At 55.8% G+C, this 21,429-nt stretch overlaps 2 protein-coding genes across 5 annotated transcripts in view; both read right to left on the bottom strand.

The window, feature by feature from the left end:
• The window catches only part of DHRSX (dehydrogenase/reductase X-linked), a 127,506-nt gene extending 106,964 nt beyond the window's left edge, over positions 1-20,542 (bottom strand). The window contains exon 1 of the mRNA XM_081042761.1: positions 20,342-20,542. Within this exon, the coding sequence (XP_080898887.1) occupies positions 20,342-20,450 (109 nt within the window). The 5' untranslated portion in view covers positions 20,451-20,542. The remainder of the gene's footprint in view (positions 1-20,341) is intronic.
• On the bottom strand, positions 12,928-20,548 carry ZBED1 (zinc finger BED-type containing 1). 4 transcript variants are annotated; one of them, XM_081042759.1, is made up of 2 exons: positions 20,342-20,548; positions 12,928-15,716 (listed from the first exon to the last, which is right to left on the bottom strand). In XM_081042759.1, the coding sequence occupies exon 2, from the start codon at positions 15,701-15,703 to the stop codon at positions 13,574-13,576; it is 2,130 nt and encodes a 709-aa protein (XP_080898885.1). In that variant the 5' UTR covers positions 15,704-15,716; positions 20,342-20,548; the 3' UTR covers positions 12,928-13,573. The 4 variants fall into 4 exon arrangements, with proteins under 4 accessions (XP_080898885.1, XP_080898886.1, XP_080898883.1 ...); XM_081042760.1 differs by having other exon boundaries at positions 12,928-15,713; positions 20,342-20,542; XM_081042757.1 differs by lacking the exon at positions 20,342-20,548 and adding an exon at positions 19,729-19,905.
• Between the last annotated feature and the right edge of the window lie 881 nt (positions 20,549-21,429).

Genomic DNA, 21,429 nt, shown 5'->3' with positions numbered 1-21,429 from the left:
GGTCTGGGGGGCCTCTGGAAAAGCCTCCACAAGGGTCCACAAGCACTTTTTAAAATTCCTCCTGAAAAAGAAATGAGTGTCTCTATTCTAAGATGCCTCTGTTTTATACACCAGGACACCCCCCTTTTCTGCTCAGCAGCTTTGAGCTGCAGAATGGAGGCCCCTGCATGCGACCTGCAAGGACGCAGACAGAAGTCTTGTCCCCAGCCATTCCGGGAGGGTCTTAGAGCTTTAAATACATGCACGGCAGAGGGCGGGGGGGTTGTGGTGAAGAACACCCAGGCTGAAATATGTGCCTGTCTGAGCAGCTGGAAGCGACACTCACACATCCAACATGTTAGATACAAACCCACAACAATCCTGTCTGCGTTCCAAGTGGATGAGGAAATGCAACCTCGGTTACATAGCCACAAAGCTTAGCTCACATTCACGTAATAAGGAATGCAGGTCAGAGATTAGGAAACTCTGCAGGGCATACACTCCAAGCCTGGGATCCAGGTGAAGGTGTACGCCCTGCCCACTCCTGTCAGAAGCAGGTCGTGTTTCTCCTGACCCAATGGAAGGGAGAGGTTGCACCTTTGCTCTTGCTCTTCAAAGCTTTAATCCATCCATCATCCATCCATCCATCTACCTACCCACCATCCGTCATCCATCCACCCACCATCCATCCATCATCCATCCATCCATCCATCCATCCATCCATCCATCCATCCATCCATCATCAATCCATCCATCCATCATCCATCCACCCACCATCCGTCATCCATCCACCCACCATCCATCCATCATCCATCCATCCATCCATCCATCCATCATCAATCCATCCATCCATCATCCATCCACCCACCATCTGTCATCCATCCACCCACCATCCATCCATCATCCATCCATCCATCCATCCATCCATCCATCCATCCATCATCCATCCATCCATCATCCATCCATCCATCCATCCATCCATCCATCATCCATCCATCTATCCATCCATCATCCACCCAACCATCCACCCATCCATATCTATCTATCCATCCATCCATCCATCCATCCATCCATCCATCCATCATCCATCCATCCATCCACCCACCATCCATCCATCCATCCACCCACCATCCATCCATCCATCCACCCATCCATCCATCCATCATCCATCCACCCACCATCTGTCATCCATCCACCCACCATCCATCCATCCATCCATCCATCATCCATCCATCCATCCATCCATCATCCACCCACCATCTGTCATCCATCCACCCACCATCCATCCATCCATCCATCCATCCATCCATCCATCCATCCATCATCCATCCATCCATCCATCCACCCACCATCCATCCATCCACCCACCATCCATCCATCCATCCATCCACCCGTCCATCCATCCATCATCCATCCACCCACCATCTGTCATCCATCCACCCACCATCCATCCATCCATCCATCCATCCATCCATCCATCCATCCATCATCCACCCACCCATCCATCCATCCATCCATCCATCCATCCATCCATCCATCCATTCATCATGAATCATGTATCTCTCTCTCTCTCCCCCTTCCTTCCTCCTTCCCTCTTGACATATGATGACACAGAGAGAAGGTGGCCCTCTCTCTGTAGGTGCAATTTTTGCCAAACGGGGATGAGTGTTGTCTTCAGGGGACACTCCAGGAAACTGTGCCTGCTCACCGCACAGCCAGGGGCCCTTGGAAACCGCTGTTGGCTGGTGTGCCCTCCTGGCCGTTGAAATGAACTCCAGGATTGGTGATGGAGCACGAAGGAGTTGGGGCCAAGAGGGATCTGAAGGATGGATGACAAAGTGGGGGCCGGTGCAGACGTGCTCTCCCTCGCCCGCCCCAGAGAGAAGCAGGAGACAAGATGCATCCCAAGACAGCGAGCTTGTTTCCACCGGAGCAGGGTGGACGAGAAGGGACAGCAAGTATCCTTCAGGGGGATGGGGAAACAAAGGCAGCTGCCGGAGAAAGAAATACTTAGGAGGCGTTTGGAAAGCAAGATGGGGCTTTTGGCCCGAGGGGAGAGCGGGAGGCAGCTGGGCAGACAGACAGAGGCCGAGTCACCTGCTTTGGGGCCCCAGGGGGTCCAGGACACACCCTGTGTGCAAAGCAGACCTCAGCCCCGCTGACTAGCGTGTCTGCCGTCTCACGGTACAAATGTGTCTGTCATTGCGAACGCCAAGGCTGCCCGCTACGTGCAGTCAACGTGTGCTGTCTTTCTGCTTTGTGCCCCCACCTCCACCGGGACTCGAGCCCCAGAAGCCAACCTTTCACCAAACACGAGGACGCAGTCTCCGCCCAGTTCTCGACCCCTGGTAGCAAGCACCCCCTTTGCTCCCGTTTCCAGCAGCAGGGAGCTCATGGCTGAGACCTTTCCTGAATGTTCACATCCGCCTCCCTTGTGCCTGTGACGACGTACGTGTACCTGCAAGGCCACAAGTTCTCACTACAGGTCCCCCTTTCCGTCCTGAGACCCCATCGGTCACCTTCAAGGTCCACATTCTCAGCCACACTCATCAAGCTCATGTCACCTTTGTCTCCCACTTAGCTGCAGACCTGGCCTCTGTCTCTTCCCCGGGGGCACTGCCACGTCCGCACTCTGAGGTGTTTGTTCCATCAGCACCCCACTTCCTGCTACCCACCTCTGTTTTCCTTTCCTAGGGCTGTGTCACAAAGGACCACAGACTGACAGGTTTCAGTGACACGCGTTTGTCTCTCCCATCCTGGAGGCTGGAGGCTGAGGTCCAGGTGTCCCAGGGCTGGTCCCCCCTGAGGCCTCTCTCCTGGGCGTGTGGACGGCCGTCTGCTCCCCGTGTCCTCACACGGCCGTCCCTCTGTGTGTGTCTGTGTCCTCATCTCCTCTCCTTATACGACCCCAGTTTTATTGGATCAGGGCCCACCCTCGTCACCTCCACTTAACTTGATCGTCTGCAGAGAGACTATTTGCCAATGAGGTCACCTTCACAGGTACAGAGGTAAGCTTCTCACATTCTCATGCAGCGGCGGAAATTCAAGTGGTAACAAGTGCTAGACACACACACACACACACACACGCACACGCATACCCACGCCAGGCTGGCTAGCGGGAGGCTCTTAGGAGGATGGCTGAGCAAGAACTCTCTTCTCCCGTTTGTCTCTTAGGCTTCCAGCTTCCGTCACAGGTCCCTTCCATGCTCTCCCAGGAACCCAGTGGCAAACAGGGGTCACTGTAAATCCCAAGTATCACGCTCTCTTCTGCACCCCCATGCATGTTTTATCTTATGCTCATCACCGACTCACAGACGTCAGCTCCCATCCGAGGAATAGCAGACACGAAGCGCTCCGTCACCTCTCGCTACAACCTGGTCTCGGCCACACCAGCCGGTGCTAGCACGGGGGACCCATTAAGCCAGCCGCCCCACCCCCACCCCCCGGCCCAGCCACTGCCATCGGTGGTGACTGGTGCCGGCTCCTTTCCTCCTGAAACCAGCTACTGCAGCGGCCTCGCGGGTCTCATTTAACCACCGCACTCGGAGGGCTGACCTCACGCCTCGCTGACGGCCAACCTGGAGGGGCAATGACACCATGCCAGCCTCTGCATGCCTGGCTGAGCACACCCCAGTAAAGCAGACAGCGCGCCACGAGGGACGGCTACAAAACGCCAATCTTAAAAATGAGAAAATGTGGCGCCAGGGTCGTTCTGCTTTCTTTCGTTGTTTTCATAGCAAAAGATGGCTTTTCTAAGGAAGCTGCCGAAGGCTTGGAGGAAAAATTCTATGCCTCTGACCACGTGAAAAAAACAAAACACTTGATTGTGGAGAAGGAGAACTGCCTCAAATAACAGCAAAAGGCAGACGACAAATTGCAAGATGCGGAATAAAGGACGGATTATTTGTATAGAAAAAAATATTCCTGTAAAATAATAGGAAAACATCTAACATTTTCTGCCCCCCTCCCGCCAAAAAATAGACCAAGGAAGTAAACAAGGAATTCCAAGACACTGGATAAAATATAGATATATAAGGCGATATTGAAAGTCACTCATAATTAGAGAACATAAAACTACGGGTTGTCAGTTTTCATCAATCAGCTACAGCAGCGGGGTAGCAGGGGTCCAACCCAGGATGGGTACACCCCAGAAAAAGTGGAACACTTACACACTTGCTAAACTTCCCACCGAGACTGTATCTTCTTAGGAGACGTGTGTATTCCCTTTAACCCAGCAACTGATTCCCAACAACGGACACCCCAGACCCACTCCCACAAGTATACAAAACACCCATGAACACAACAATATCCATCCGTTGCAGCCTTGTGTATAATAGGAAAGACCTTTAGTGTGACTGTCATTTTACGCAAGGCTTCTTACTGGCGTTATTCAAAAGAAAGCCTGATTCTTCCAGCAACCACTTGGAGACGGGGATGAATGTCTAGGGAATTACGCTGGGTGAAAAAAGAAAAAAAAAAAAAAACCACAAACCATTTCAAAAGTGTTCCACTGTGCACGAGTTCATTTACAGTCCATTGTCGAAATGACAGTTATACCGTGTTTCCCCGAAAATAAGACTTACCCAGACCGTCAGCTCTCATGCGTCTTTCGGAGCAAAAATTAATGTAAGACTTGGTATGATATTATATCCAGTATTTATTATATTATATTATATTATATTATATTATATTATATTACGTAAGACCTGGTCTTATATTATAGTAAAATTTTACTATAAGACCGGCTCTTACATGACTTTTAATTTTTGCTCCAAAATACGCATTAGAGCTGATGGTCGGGCTAGGTCTTATTTTCGGGGAAACACGGCAGAAACAGAGAACAGATTACAGGTTGCCACAGGAGAAGTGTGGGGGTGGGGGTTTAGCTGGAAGGAGGTGGGCAGAGCTACAGAATGGCCACCAGCGAGGGATCCCGGCGGGGACACAATGACTGGGTCCTGTGATAAATTCACAACCTACCCATGCAACAGAATTGCATCCAACTAAACACAAGTACACACTGAAACTGGAAATCTCCGCCAGAGCACTGGAGTGCTTTTGTGTCGGTATCTTGATACAATGGTATCTTGATACAATGTGGTTGGGGCAGTTTTGCAAGGTATCCTCATGGGGAGAAAATCCGAGTCAAGTACACACAGGGTTTCGACACATTCTGACAACCGCATGCCTGTGAATGCCCAATTATCTCCAAGTAGAAACTTTTAAAGAGTCTCAAGGGAAAAACAATGAGGAACATCAAGAGTCTACGCCCCTGCCACAGAACAGCCTTCTTTTAAAAAATGGGGACAGAAACATAAAGACGTCTTGGCTTCTTGGCCCCTTATCCAGGTGGTTTGAGAATATGCAGGTGTTTTGCGGCTCCTGGCTGAATGGGCTGATGAATCCATGCCCTGGGTCTTTTATGAAATACACAGGGCTGTAGACACAGCCAGTGGACAGGTACAAATGCATCTGTGTGGAGAGAGAGAAGGGGAAAAGAGAGATGGAGACACAGAGGAAATAGATAGGCTGATGGACAGATATGGAGAGAGACTGGGAGGGAGAGGGAAAGAGACGGAGGGGGTGAGAAAGAGAGACAGAGACAGAGAAATAGTTATTTGAAGGAACTGGCTCGTTCAACTGTAGATGGGTAGAAACTGGCAAGCCAAAACCTGCAGGGTGCCGGCAGGCCGGAGGGGATCCAGGAAGAGCTGACATCACAGGTCAAGTACCAGGACCCTCTGGAGGCAGAATTCCCTCTTCCTCCAGGGACCCACCCGCGCTCTAGAAGGAGATCTGCTTTGCTCAGAGTCTACTGATTTAAATGTTAATCTCATCTGAAAACACAGAAATCGAAAAAGAGAAAAGACCTCCACGGGAACGTCTAGACGAGCTTTCGACCGAATGCGTGGGTCTGCGGACTAATCAGGTTGGCACATAACATTAACCAGAAGAAATGACACGACGTTCCACGCAACCAAGAGCGCTCACTAGGTGCTGAGGTCCGTCTCTGGGAAGCTGCGTCCCCGTTAAGTTGGTGAAGCCCTTGGGGAGCTGAGCCACTGCTTGCAGTGAGAACTAGGTGAGAAAGGACCTGATTCCCAAGAAAGGTGTTGGACAGAAATCAAAACCAACAGGTCTGAAGCCAGATGCCCTCTGCATGGCAGCTTCCCAGCTCGGTGAACGTACAGGGAGAAAGGGTGACAGCAGAAGCTTGGGTGACAGAGACGCAGGCAGGGGACAGCCAGCGGGGCCAGAATCATGCAGACAAGGCCCCGACTTCCCCTGCAACTGAGGGAAAACGAGAGCCACGCACGCGTCACCTGCAGACAATGCCTCCAACACACAGGGAATGGCCACGTCTCCCCTTCTGTGTCACACACTGGCAGTTCAAGAAGGGAGAGATGGGCTGGGAGAAGCAGGGCCAGGGGCGCTTTCCATCACCCCAGCCCACCCCAGGCCAAGGCTGGTCTCCAAATCCCACGTGAACCATGAATTCCTGGGCTCTGTGGTCCCTCCAAATGCCCAGTCTTGGCCCAGGGAGGGCGTCTTGTCCAGGAGCTGACCGAATGCCAGGCGTTCAGAGGGCACTCGCCCTGGTCAGCTGTCCGGGAAATGCTGTAAGAGGCCCCCAACGCTGCCGCACACATCGGGAAGACCAGACTGAGAGAAAAACCACTGTTCCGATGGCCTATTTCAGAAGGACCAGGGTATGACGGGCTCTCAACAGTGTGTTACCACCCGAGACATCCTCCCGTGGGTGATGGATAAACAACCTGTGGTCTATCCATCCAGTGGAATACTACTCAGCACTAAACAGAAATGGGTTATCCAGCCATGAGAACACATGGAGGACCCATAAATGGCACAGGACTGAGTGAACGAAGCCAGTCTGGAAAAGGCAGAACTATGGAGACACTGAAAAGGTGAGGGGTTGCCCGGGGTTAGGAGGGAGGGTGAACAGCTGGAGCTCAGAGGGTTTTCAGGGCAGGGAAAGTACTCTGTGACCCTGTCCTGATGGCTGCTTGTCATTATATATCTGTCCAAACCCACAGCGGGTCTAACACCCAGACTGAGCCCCAGTGTAAACGATGGACTTTGGGTGACGACGCAGAGAACGTGAAACTGTGCTAAAAGACAATCTGTTATTAAAAGAAAAAGGAAAAACAACGTGATGCTAAATGTAGGGGTCAGGAAGAGCCAGCACCCACGGACACGGGTGGGCTCAAGACAGTTAATTGTATGTGTCAACTTGGCCGGACCACAGGCGGCACAGATAGCTGGCGGACCCTTATTTTCGGGGATGCTGGGAGTGGGGAGGTCTGGATGAGATCGGCATTTGAGCCCGTGGAGGGACGGGTGGGCCACCGTGTGGGTGGGCCTGTCTCATCAGGGCAAGGCCCGCATGGACCACAGAGGTGGAGGGAGAATTCACTCTCTCTGCTTGAGCTCGGCTGTCCCATCTTCTCCTGCCCTCGGACAGCAGTGCTCCTGGCTCTCAGGCCTTCAGACGTGGGCTACATTACACCACAGGCTTTCCCAGGTCGGCAGCTTGCATGAACGGCAGGCTGTGCGCTGTCTCAGCCCCCCACAAACGGTGTAACGGACAGACAGATGAATGAATGACAGATGATGGACGGGTGGGTGGACGAACGACAAATACTAGTGGTTCTGTTTCTCTGCAGAATCCTGAACCATACAGGCTGCGACACCAGGACATCATAGAGTGGTCGGCTCAAACAACAGACATTTATTTATCCCAGTTCTGGAGGCTGCAAGACCAAGATAAAGGGGCCAGCATAGCAGTTTCCGGGGAAAACGCTTTCCCGGCTTGCAGACAGCCACCTTCTCCCTGCGCCCCCACACGGTGGAGAGAGAGGGCTCTGGTCCCTTCCTCCCCTTATGAGGACACTGATTGCTTCATGGGGGCCCCACCCACAGGACCTCATCTCCCCATAACCCCCTCCCACAGCGCCCACCTCCTCACCGCACCCCACTGGGGTTAGGCTTCAGCCTGTGACTTCTGGGGGACGCAAACATTCACTCCACAGCAGGCTCATACCACTGGGTCCCCAGGAGGCCACGCAGGGAGGTCAGAGGTGGAGGAGAAAGGGCAGATCTGGCAGGGCACCCATCAATAGTCCACACATACTTTCCTGTGTGGGCACGGCACCCCGCCCTGCCCGCCATGACCTCGAGTGGGCACCTACATGGCCTGTCATCATCCCACCCCCACTGGGGAGGTCAGGAGAGCAGGCCAAGGCCAGGGAGGGCCAGCCCCTCCAAGAGGGCGTCCCTCACGACTCAGACCCACCACACGGCTCGTTGCTACTCAGCTGCCTGCACCCTATACTGTCCATCATCCAGGGCGGGCTCCTTCCCAAGGCAGCACCAGGTGTTTGGACATGAGTAGGTCTGACTGCACACCGAGGACCAACCCTTGTGGCACAGCATGCAAGAATCCCAATGCCAGCAGAGGCCGAGATGCCCCTAGTCAGTGCATTCCAACAGCTGGCCGTCCCACGTGTCCCCTGCCCCATGGAAGCCCCCTCCGTGCCCTGCCTGGAGAACCCCATCTGAGCTTCACAGCCCAGCCAGGAGCGGGCATCTCCTCCCGGGACCCCTAGGCAGGCGTCGTCTGCTCCACCCGTCTCCTGCCAGCCTTGTCTTAGCATCCACTGTAGGCTGCTGGCCTCGGGGTCTCCTGACCTGACCCCAGGGGCCACTGCAGCATCTCCCCGGCCACATGCATGTGGAAAGGTGGGAGCCACACCAGCCCAGGATATCGGGGACCAGGCACTGAGTGTAGGGAATGCCCCCCCTAATTCTCCCGCGCAAGAAGCTTGCAATGTCCCGTCCTCAATGTGCCCTGTGACATGAGCAGGCTGGACTGTAGGAATCTCAAGCTCCCTTCAGAATTTTACAGAGAGGGCAAAACTAACTCCACGACCCATCAGCCAACGACAGCAAGCCTTTCAGGGAAAACCATCAACTCCTTAAATTCCACGTAGGGACAATGAAAAGTGCGCAATGTATCTTCAGTTTAACCTTACAGTGTAGAATGGAGGGGAGAATGGAAGAAAAGATACTCCAGATGAGATACATGATGACACACAGGTACATGACAGATAAAGATGGACGTGTAGCTAGAGAGAAAGAGAAAAACAGATGATTGATAGATGATTGTACTAGACATTCAGGATAAACATTCACGATAAATGGATCATACTTAGATGATAAGTAACGATACAAGATGATAAAGACAGATAATGTCAATAAATACATAATAAATACGTAGATAGATGACTGATGTCTTTGATAATACATGAATACCTAGATGATACATAATAAATACATGACGAGTGGATAGAATACTAAATAGAATACATAATCAGGATACGCGTTGTATACACATAGAATCCATTCCATGCAGACATGGGAGCACAACAAAGCTTGATACGTGTGCACCCTGTCAGCCACCGACGTTAATTCTCGGTTACAACGCAGGCCCAGGAACGAGAGCAGGGGTGCCCCCAAAACCACCTGAGCTCTGGTCCTTCTACTCCTCCTTACCCTCACTTCCCCGGAAGCCCGGCCACACGCAAACTCACGGAGCACCATCTGCAGGAACCCCAAACGTCTGAGAGAAGAAGCATCAGCGGGACCAACGGCCGTGTAACAAAAATTCCCGGGAAAACCACCCTTCCAAACACACGATCGGGAATCCAGACAGAGGATTCAGGAAGACGGAACCCCTAAAACTGAGCGATGCCAGGTTGCAAATAGAGCCCAGGGATTCAGTTAATCTTGTGTCATTCGAATAAAAATAAGCAGAAGCTTATTACATTCATAACACTCCAGCCCACCCACCTTTACATTCAGCGCCGAAGGTAGATGGGCTGGAGTTTTACGCAACCCACCCGCTAAGGGTGCTCACGCTTAGAAGTGATTCTGACGTTTCTAAATGGATGGAAAAAAATCAAAAGAAGGTCGTATCGTAGGACACAGAAATTCACACACAACGAACATTGGATGCCGGTGCATTTCAGTGGCCCCTGGACTGCACGGTCCATGGAGCAAGAACCAGTGACTCTCTCGTGGATGAAGAGGCAACCATACGTCTCCGTATGTCTCGTCTGGAGATAAAATGACAGCAACTGAGATCAATTAAGCACCTTTCCCTGCCAGCACCCCAATTGTAAAAGGCCTCCCTAAATAACACCCAGAGGGAAGCACTCAGTGAAAGAAGCTAGAAATACGCAAAATGTTGTTATCCGTCGGAGAAGGTCCAGTGAGAGTTCAGTCTTTGCTAAAAGACGCAAATCAGTTTTTCTTTTTTCAATGAAGCGCAGCTCTGGTGGGAGGGGCCCCCACAATCTACAGGGCCAGGAACCTCGGAGAAGACCCCCAGATCACAATAGGAATACCTAAGGGGCAAGGAAATGCACGTGTGGAATTCGCCCACGTATGACGAAAGGGCAAGCAGAGAAGGCTGGGATTCAAGGAACAGCCTGCTCCAGGCCTCCCCACCCCCAGCCCTGCTTCCTTTTGCACGGCATTCAGGGCCAAACCACTACCACACTTACAAACCGCGGGGCCACCGAAATATCCCGGGCGTCCTGCCCTCTGCGGTGCCATTTGTGCCCCTTTGCTAAAAACACACATTTATAACCTTGCTCAAGCACTCTCTCCAGCTACTTTTCTCATCCTCTGGAGCCCGCTAGGAAAACAGGTACAAAGAACAAAAGGGCACTTCTGCAGAGAAGAAAAAAACAACCAAACAGAGCTCAGAATGACGGCACTTCCAGCAAGTTCTAAGCATTTAAAAACACACACACTCAAGGTTGAGGAAGCCGAGAGCTGTGCAGACCCACAGGGAACCCCATACCGGTGAGCGACGGTGTGTTTGTCAGAAATTCTCAATGACAGCAGAGACACCACCTCTGCTAGTTTTGCTCCCTGTACACACACAGAGCTGCTCTGACATGGAGCTGAGCTGCCCTCCCAGAGGACGGCCTGGCACACCTGGTGCCTCAAACCTGTGCAGGTGAAAACAGGACAAAGTCACCTCAGGACGGGGCCTTAGCAACCTGGTGTCCCAAAGAGCTGTTTGCAAAGACAACAAGAAAGCAGGTGTCGTGACTGCAGGACGGGTGACTCTGGGCTGAAAATTAAAAACACTGTTTAGCATCAGGGTCACCAACAGCAACGCCTTCCTTTTGTGATGTCATTGTCACTTCCCTTTGTCATAAACACCCCTGGCCTTTGTGTCCCCATCGGAACACTGTCTGGGCTTCCGCCTGAGTCAGGGCTTCCGAATAGCTGTTCTCATGGAGCTCAGATAAATGATGGCCGCTTGTTGTTTCGAAAGGTGTTTTTCAGTGAACATGTTTCATTTAATGAAAACAGAGACCACCAGGGAGTTGCTGGGGTGTCAGGACTGAAAATCAGCCCATTGAAATTCAAAATGCTTGGGTATAAAAATTAAAGATTTTAATGATCCCTCTCCCCTCTCTGACCCACCCACCACCACCCAGGAAAAATCAACCAGGGATAATCAGAAAAAAGGCAAGTCTGAGGCTGCCCCTGTGTGTCTGTCTTTGTCTGGGGAACCCTGTTTTCTTAAGAAAGGAGAGGAAAAGAGAAAGGAGAGAATGGAAAAAAGCCAGATGCCCTTGTAAAGGGCGCCCGCTCCCCACTCAGAAAGGCCCATGTCTACACACCATTCACTTCGTAACTACACCCACTTCTAGTGGTCTGGAAAAGTCCCTTAAACAATAGAAACAAAACACCTCGCACGTGGTGGGCCGATTTAGTCCAAGCGCTAGCGTTATGGACCCACATTTGACAGATAAATCAAGAACTCATTTATTTCTCGGGTTTACTGAAAGACAAACTATAAAGCGTGAAGAAAAAAAGAACATGAGCCAGGAGGAGGGCTGGCCACACACGACATTAAGGAAAAGGAAGAGACAGACAGCTGGCTACAGTGACACCCTTTTTCACCAGGAGTGACAGAAAGTCAAGGAGTTCAAGGAATGTAGACAGGGTTGTAGGCAGAATGTTTGTGCCGCTACGAAAGTCCAGGAAACTGGGACCTGCCTCTCTGGGTCTCTTTGTCCAATCTGGGCGCGGAGATGGGACGAGTGTCAAAGCTGGTGCCACTTGGACCCAGCTGGCCACGCTTTCCCGGGAACAGTCAGAGCTGAGGTTCTTAGAAGTAGTCATGTAATCACTTTCCGTCGAGGACAAAGACGGACTAAGGTGCCTTGTTCCACACTTGACTTCTAAAAACATATATGGCTGGTGATGAAACTCTGTGTATGTTTGATACACAAGCCCCAAAAAGTCACCAGCCATTAACATAGAGCAATTCCCTGCTTAACCCTCCATGATTCAATGATACGTTGGGGGTTGGGCACGTTAGTGCCCCATAGCTGAGACCACCCGTGTCTAAACCACACCTACCGTCTGAACAGGCACACATGATCAAAGACGGGGGGCTGTACCTCTGAGAGGCAGTGGCTTTAAAAAAAAGAAAAAGTTACGAAAACCTGGTGAGGGAAGGAAACTGCCTTGCCGTGTCCCCAAACAGCCCAAGCCACCCAAAGGACCCCGGTGCAGTCCAATCATCCATGGGGATATTTTAAAATGGAGTGTGCCCATGGTGTTGCGTTGCAAAGGAAACTCAAGAAGCCAGGCCATCAGCAGAACTCCATCAGGCCGGCGGTGGGCACGGTGGGGCTCCTTGGATTGAAAGCAGGCCTTCCAACAGGGGGTCTTGTGCTCCCCCTGAAACAAAGTGATTCTGGGGAAACTGAGGATCAGACACCAAAGGGATACGCTCAGGCCTCCCCCCTCCCAGCTGAACGGCTCAGAAGCAGGGCGCCCACCGCCTGGGTTCTGGGAGAGACAGGGGAGAGAGGAGACGTCACACGGCTGAAAACAGAAGACGTTACCACCTCTTTTCTGGTTTTTAATTAAGTGTCTGCATGGGAGGCGCCTTTTGAACATCTTTCCCCGAATGTAACAGTTGTCCTTCTTGCCAACAGGGCTTTTGGGCGCAGGGACGTGTCACCAGCTTCCCAGAGGCAAGGGTGCCACCTAAAGTGAAATGTAAACACGTCCCCCTTCCCCATCCAGCCCACTGGCACCCCCTCATCGCCACCGTCCCCGGTGGGGCTGGGGGAAGGGTGGGAGACAGCGAGGACGGGACACACGTGTGCCCCCTAAGTTGCCACTTTTCCCGGATGGACCACAGCCCCTCGGCGGACCCCGGGAAGGGTGACGAGTGGCATTGATGACTTGGGAAGTGACCCCGTGCCTCTTTCTCTACCTCCACTGGGGCCTTGGCACCTGTGGTCCCCAGGTGGGCCCTGGAGGCGGCCACGGGGACCTGTCACAGGTCACTCAGTTCCCCTTGGCAGGGACACAGTGGACTCCCAAGGGGACGCCCTCTGGCCTCCCGCGGGCTCCCACTCTCCCCCCAAAACCCCGCGTGTCTGTCACTGCGCCCCACCCCCGGGGGGATGGGCGGGGGAGGCGGCCACGTCCACGGCCCGTGCGCAACAGCCCACGCGCAACAGGGCGCCCGCTACAGGAAGGCGCCGTCCCGGAGGCCGAACAAGCCCGCGTGGACGGCGTCCCCTAGCGGAAAGCCCTGCTCGTGGTCCAGGCCCCACTCGCCCTCGTCCTCGTCCTCGGGCTCGGCCTCCGCCCCGCCACGCGCGTTCTCGTACAGGAACACCTGCTCGTCCACGTGCGCGGGCGCCAGGCGGTTGCGCTTGGCGCTGACCACGTTGGCGGAGGAGCCGAAGAGGCGCTCGGCGCAGACGCGCGTGGCCGCCACGCACCAGTACTTGCGCAGCAGCTGCGGCAGCACGGGGAACAGCGCCACGCGGTCGGACCACCACTTGAGGGGGTCCTCGTGGAGCCCCAGGACCTTCTGCGACTTGAAGTTGCTGAGCTCCTCCAGCACCTGCGCCTGCCACTCCTCCTGGTCTTCCACGCCGCCCGTGGGGCAGAAGATCTCGGCCAGCATCTCGTTGATGACGCTGGCGGGCGCGGGCGGCGTGGACGCCACCACCAGCTTCTTCACCGGGGGCTCCTCGGGCAGCGCGTAGAGCTTCTCGTCCGGAGGCCGGTAGGTGCCGTCCTTGAGCTTCTCCAGCAGCCCCTTGGCCTCGTGCACCACCCGGTTCTCCACCTGCTGCCTCTCGAAGGCGGACAGGAAGGGCAGCCGCTTGTAGCGCGGGTCCAGGAAGGTGGCCACATTGAGGAACATGTCCACCTCGGGCGCCTGCTGGTACGTCTTGGCGAGCTCCTTGGCGATGACCTCCTTGGCCATGCTGATCTCCTTGGAGTCCGTCTCCTTGATGTTGAGCGTGCTGTTGAGGAGCATGTGCAGCAGGGGCTTGACCATGCTGATGGTGGGGTGCTTGGAGGCCGACAGCATGTCGGCCACCTGCTTGAAGGGCTGCAGCAGCTCCACCAGCCCCTCCACCGTGGCCCACTCGGCCGCCTCCAGCATGAGGTGGTGGTTGTTGCTGTCCTCCACCAGCACGCCGGCAATCACAAACTGCTGCTCCTTGAGCCGCTGCAGCATGGCCAGCGTGCTTCCCCACCAGGACACGCGGTCGCTGACCAGCATGCAGTGGCCCACGTGCTCCTGCTTCTGCTTCTCGTACAGCATGTACATGGCCACCGCGGACTGCTGGAAGTAGTCCACCAGCTTGCGGCAGCGTGCCAGGAGCCCGCCCAGCTTGGGCAGCTGGAAGGCCTGCCGGATGCCGGCGTTGAACGAGTGGCCCAAGCACGGCATGTGCACCGAGATGTCCAGCAGGGAGCAGGCCTTCACGATGTCCCTGCCGCAGTCCGTCGTGGCCCCCGACACCTTGGCGTTCACGCCCCACTCGATGAAGGCCTCGTACAGCACTCGGGTGATGGTCTCGGCCGCGTTCTCTTCGGGCACCTCGAACGTCTTCAGGCACCGCGAGGTCACGGTGAGGGAGCCGGGGGACCCGCCGCCCAGGAAGTGGGCGGCCAGGGTGACATAGGTCCTGTTCTGGTTCTCGCTCCTCCACAGGTCGGTGGAAATGCCACACCAGGCGGCGTCGGCGAGCTCCTTCAGCACCGCCTCGCGGACAGCCCCGTACTTCTCCGGGATGGCCTTGGTGCACAGGTACTTCCTGCTGGGCAGCTCGTAGCGGGGCTCGGCCGTCTTCAGCAGGACACGGAAGGTGGGCTCGTCCACGATGGAGGCGGGGTACAGCCCGTCGCAGATGAGGCCGAGCACGGCGGCCGTCAGCTCCTGCTGCCTCTTACTGTCGTGGCTGTGGGCGGCCTTGGCGGCCAGCGAGTCCTGGGCAGTGGGCTGCGAGGCCTCAGGCTTCAGCTTGGAGAAGGCCGAGGCGAAGGCCTCCCGCATCTGCTCCGTGTTGCTTTTGATGAACTCACAGAACTCGTCGGGGTGGTTCTTCTCCAGGTGGTAGGAGAGGTTGGACGTGTTCCCAGAGTAGGCAATCTGAGCCATGCAAATACGGCAGTAGATTTTCTTCCACTGCAGGATGCAGCCCTCGGCGTTGGTGTCGAAGCCGAAATACTTCCACACTTTGCTCTTGGCACGGGGGTGGGCCACCAACTTGAGGTCCGTCGGGGAGCCGTCCAGGCCTTTGGCCTCCATCACGGTGTCTGCGCCGGGGCCGGCCGGCAGCGTGCCACTCATTCGTGACCACCTGCTGAGAAGCAGTGAGACAAACAGCATGAGAAGGGACCCAGGCAGGCAGACGGCGAAGAGTGGACAGGCGGCGCCGGCAGCTCTGCTTTGACACACAAGGCAGAGGGACCCCACGGGCAGCCTTTCCTGGCCGTCCGTGGCTTTGGCAAAGCGGGGGGGCGGGGCAGCATCGGACACACAGGCACGCGCTTCCATCCAGGTCAGTCCTACACACGGGGCGACTCCACACGTCTGAGGACACGTGTTTCTTTGTGTTTGTGCTGCTGACAGCTCTCTCCTCACCTCCGTGGCTGAGCATCCTAGGAGGGCCACCCACCCAGCAGCAGCGCCAGGCGGTCGTCTCTGGGGACACTGCATTGACAAGCACCCTGCCAGCCCAAGGCCCGCCACGATCTGACACCTCGTCACAAGCAAGAATGTCCGCCTCACTTGCCACCTGAGGTTCCTCAAACACATCAAAGCAGCAGAAAAGAGATCGTAATGTGGCCCACCCAAGTGGCCTTCGAGTTTGCTTAACAGGCAATAAACATTTTTTCAGTTGAATGTCACGTTTGAAAATGACGCCATTTGGAACGTGCTCTACGGTGCTCACAAGCCCATCCATGATCTGTAAGCACACTGGGGTAACATGGATTTCCCGATTCTGGAACATCTTGAGTGGTCCCCATGAACAGTCACGCCTGAGTGCAGAAAGCCACATTTCCTGTGCATAGACGCAAGGCACCACCCGCTGAGCCAGGTTTTCATGACCCAGGAACCAGCTCCCTGCGTTGCCTGTCACTGACTGCCCCACACCCAGTTCCTCGGAATCACCCATCAGGGCTGGACGCCCAAAAGGGCAGCCGGGTTTTTCTGAAAGGTGTGTATGACGTGTGCAAGCTTTCGAGTCACGGTACACAGCTCTCAGGGGGTTAAATAAGAAATTGTACCCCCCAGGCATTTCCTGACTGTTGGCAATCTGTGCAGAGCCCAATTTTGATAGCAATTATAGTGGAATGAACAGTGTCCCCCCAAAAAATGTGTCTTCCTAGAACCCACAAGTTTGGCCTTATTTGTAAACAGAGTCTGTACATATGGGACTGACTAAGGGATTGGAGATGAGGTCGTCCTGGATCAGGGGACCCTGAACCCAATGACAGTGTCCTCATCAGAGACAGAAGAGGAGGGACACAGACACAGAGGAGACGCCGCGTGGAGACGGAGGCAGAGATGGGAGGGAGGCGGCCACCAGCCCAGGGACTCCAGGAGCCCCCAGGAGCTGGAAGGGGCAGGAGGGACCGTCCCCTGGGGCCGCCGGAGGAAGCACGGGCCTGGGACAGCTGACCTCAGACTCCTGGTCTCCAGACAAGGATACATTTCCGTTGTTTTAAGGCCCTGGATTGCGGTCATTGCCGTGGCAGCCCCGGGAGACTGACAACTGCTTTCCTTTCACCATCAGGATCATGGATTAAGGATTTCCCAGCGTAGCCTGTCACCAGGTCCTTCTTACAGGGCACTCCCAGCATCTCAGGGGGACTGTCCCCAAGACCTGTCCAAGGTCCTTTTCTCATGGCTGTAAGAGCTCCCAGGCTTTCTCGGTGCATTTGGACCAAGAAAACAGATCACCAGAGATAGAACGAACAGCCGAATGGGGAACTAGCCCCCCACCCCCGCCATGCAGCCGGTCATTCAGGAGAGCCAACACCCAACTCACAGGCCACTGCCCTCCCTGAGATTTTGTGGTTTTTTTTTTTTTTTTCATTTTGGAAAAGAGAGATGTTTTGTCCGTGAAAACATGACGTTACTGGCAGTAACATGAGAGCACCTTGTTATTGTTATTTTAGATACAGTTTTAAGTATTTTAAAAATAGTTTTAAATGTCTGTGTAAGTTTCCAATTAGAGCCAATATGGATCAGGAACACCCCATCAAGAAAAGCTCATGGGTGGGGGCGGGGGTCCTCATTTTTAAGAGTCAAGGAACCCTGAGATCATAACGTTTGAAAACGATTTCACCTTCCTGCAGCCACTGGTCACATCTGCTCACGGGTGCAGAAAACTAACAAGAATTCGCTTTCTCCTTGTAAGTTTTTAAAAACCGTATCATTCGAAAACTAGGATCCCTCCTAAAATAGCTGACATATTTTGGGCTGGATATTCACTGTCCAGTGCAGGGTTTACAGTTCATTTTCCTATTTACAAAAGAATTAAGGAAAATCCCTTGCACTCCGTGAACTGGACTCTGAAAACACATGTCAATTCCCTCTCCCTTTCACAACTCACACATGCATCAGAGAAATTTAAGTTGTAATAGACAATACCTCTGTTCACCGGGGCAGGCACCGGCTTCCTTGGCATAATTTTCAGCCATTTTTAGGCCAACGTCTGAGGTTTGATGTCATGTTGGGATATTCGGTGCACCAATTAAACCACGTTTTTTAAAATGTTGACCCAAAGACACGCCTCTCTGTGGGGGCCGCCTCGATACCGTCTTAGCAACGCAAAGGTTTTAGAAATTGGACTCTCTCATCGGAACTCTTAACTTGCTTGTCCACCGTCTTTATGAAGGCAGGACCGCCAAGCGAACACATTTCAAGAAAAGCTGCCATTCCAGGTTGAGGTACATTGAGTACCTTCTTCCTTCCCTTCCTTCACACAAGCTCAGTGGAATCACGCTGATGCCTGCCACACGCAGCCCGCTTTATGAAGCGTCTAGGAGCAGACTCAGTTTCCCCCATGAGAACAAACTTAAGCTATTGCCCATCTGCCATGGGTGACCAGACGTCTTTGTCCAAAGTTCAAGGGTGAAGTCCACTGAGAAGCCAATAGGAGACAGGTTAAAAGGCAGAAGACCGGTGCCACCTGGGACGCCGGCCACCAGCAGACAAATGCAAAAGACACTCTTTGTCCAGTATCTAAAATTACGTCTGACCCAACAGACAGGTCCTGGTTGGCTTGGGGGAAGCCAACTGACTAGTGACTTTCACCATCATAAAAAATGACCCTCTCTGGAGTACACGTAACAACGATTCCGTCACCAGACCCTGGATTTGTCTTTTTCTTTCTTTTTTTTAAATCAACAAGCAGAAAGGACACCGAGATGGGCTGGGCTCCCAGGCAGGTGAGCAGAACCTGTCTGAAAACGGACACAAAACCCAAGGTTTCCCCAACTTTACAAGTTCTTCACTGTTTACAAAAGACTGTGCGGGGACTGATGGGAAGGGGGTGGGGGAGGAGAAGGGTAGTGGGGGCGGGTGGTGTCCTTACAGCAGCAGGGGGAAGGGGAAGGATAGGGAAGGGTGTGGACAACTTGCATAAAGGGGGTCCAATACATGGAAACGGATGGAAACTATTCTTTGGGTACTGAGCACACCAGAGTAGACAGATATCGAATTATAATGTTGCACTCCTGAAATTTAATGTCACTAACCCATGTCACCTCACTGGAACAAAAATGGTTTTACATAAAAGGCACGTGCTCACCTTCCAAGCCCCAGGTCCAGGCTGGTTCGTACCCCACTCGCTCCCGTTCTAATCACTGTCACTGTGTTTAAAACCACCAGCTTTTACAAAACTGAAAGCTTAGCTCCCATCAAACTTAAGGACTTATCTCCCTGGGTGAAGGTTTGGAAGGTGGGGCTCCCTCCAAAATGCTAACTTCCGCTCAGAGCGGCAGTGTGACCCAGGAACGCCCCTTCCCGGGAATAATAGGGGAATTCGGAAGTATTTCCACAATAATAGATGTGATTGGCCGGCGCTTTCGTTTCACCCCAGGCTCTCCGTGGTTTCCCGGAGGCTACAGTGTGAAAACAAGCGGCTGTGTCCTCAGGCCGGACAGTCACCAGATTTGCTACAAGGTAACCCAGTGCGCTTCCCACCGGATACTTTGTTTCCTTCCCACCAGATACTTTGTTTCCTTCCCACCGGATACTTTGTTTCCTTCCCACCGGATACTTTGTTTCCTTCCCACCGGATACTGTGTTTCCAGAAACTGATTTTTTCCCCCTACTAGTAAAACGCCCCTATGTCCCCATACCCCGGCGTGAAGACTGCCTGCCGACCAGCATGGAAAGCGAAGCTCACAGGTTCTGGGTTTTCACTCCTAAAGCTGCAGTTACGGATGGACCCGGGGCACGTGCACCCACAAGCAGGGTCGAGGTTCCCCCGCCTGTTCGGCGTCCTCATCCCAGGGAAGTTCGAGGTGGGTGACTCGCTGGGTCTTTCACGGGAAACAAAGTTGCCAGTGAACGGAAGTGCCTTCCCTCCCGGGCCTCCCTGGGACCCCCGGGCCGCAGAAGCCACCCCAGGCCCCGCGCGCGCTAGGCCCGGCGTACCCGACCCAGGCGGGACCCAGGCCCCGGGGCTCGGTCACAAGCCCCCCCGGCGCCAGCAGCGCAGCCTGAGAGCCGGGCCCCAGGTGGCAGGGGCTCCCCGGGGCGCGACGGGGCCCAGGGCAGAGGGCGCCCGGTGCGGGCTGGGGGGCGAGGGGTGCACGATCCCCACTCGCGCGCCCGGCCCGGCCCCCTCGCCCCGGAGCGCCCTGGAGTCAAGGTCACGCGGGCCCAGGGCGCCCCGCACCGCCGCCCCACGCCTCGGGGGGGCCCCCGCACCGCCCCACCTGCCCCGCACCCCCTGTCCCCAGCGCTGACCTGGCTCCACGAAGCCCCCGAGGCAGCGTCTCAGCAGCTGCGCCACGATCACTGCCGCGCCCGCCGCGTACACGCGCAGGGCCGCCCGCGCCGCAGACAAAAGCGACATGGCTGCCCCGCCGCCACCGCTTCCGCGCCTGCCAGGGACTCCGGGGCCGGACGGAGGCAAGGACGGCGGAAACGCGCCTGCGGCCCCGCCCCGCCCCCGGCTCCGCCCCGCCGCCCCGCCCCCGGCCCGCCGCCCCGCCCCCGAACCGCCCGCCGAGCACCCGGCCCCCCCCCTCCCCCCGGCCCCGCCCCCCCTCCCCCCGGCCCCGCCCGCAGCGGACCCGGGCCCCGACCCCACCCCCCGCCCCCGGCCCTGCCCGCGGCCCCGCCCCGCCGCCCCGCCCCCGAACCGCCCGCAGCGCACCCGGGCCCCCGACCCCCCCCCACTCCCGCCCGCAGCGCACCCGGGCCCCCGACCCCCCCCCACTCCCGCCCGCAGCGCACCCGGGCCCCCGACCCCCCCCCACTCCCGCCCTCAGCGGACCCGGGCCCCCGACCCCCCCCCACTCCCGCCCGCAGCGCACCCGGGCCCCCGACCCCCCCCCACTCCCGCCCGCAGCGCACCCGGGCCCCCGACCCCCCCCCACTCCCGCCCGCAGCGCACCCGGGCCCCCGACCCCCCCCCACTCCCGCCCGCAGCGCACCCGGGCCCCCGACCCCCCCCCACTCCCGCCCGCAGCGCACCCGGGCCCCCGACCCCCCCCCACTCCCGCCCGCAGCGCACCCGGGCCCCCGACCCCCCCCCACTCCCGCCCTCAGCGGACCCGGGCCCCCGACCCCCCCCCACTCCCGCCCGCAGCGCACCCGGGCCCCCGACCCCCCCCCACTCCCGCCCGCAGCGGACCCGGGCCCCCGACCCCCCCCACTCCCGCCCTCAGCGGACCCGGGCCCCCGACCCCCCCACTCCCGCCCGCAGCGCACCCGGGCCCCCGACCCCCCCACTCCCGCCCGCAGCGCACCCGGGCCCCCGACCCCCCCCCACTCCCGCCCTCAGCGGACCCGGGCCCCCGACCCCCCCACTCCCGCCCGCAGCGCACCCG

Source organism: Rhinolophus hipposideros (genome assembly GCF_964194185.1).
Source record: "Rhinolophus hipposideros genome assembly, chromosome: X".
NCBI lineage: Eukaryota > Metazoa > Chordata > Mammalia > Chiroptera > Rhinolophidae > Rhinolophus > Rhinolophus hipposideros.
This window is presented reverse-complemented; position numbering and strand designations above follow the sequence as displayed.

What these genes read in the sequence shown, in the direction of transcription:
- ZBED1 (XM_081042757.1), bottom strand. Translation starts at nt 19,877, where the DNA reads ATGAGGACGCCGAACAGGCGGGGGAACCTCGACCCTGCTTGTGGGTGC. An exon ending in CAGGCAGTCTTCACGCCGGG is followed by an intron (nt 15,717 to 19,728) that starts GTATGGGGACAT and finishes ACTGCTTCTCAG; the next exon opens with CAGGTGGTCACGAATGAGTG.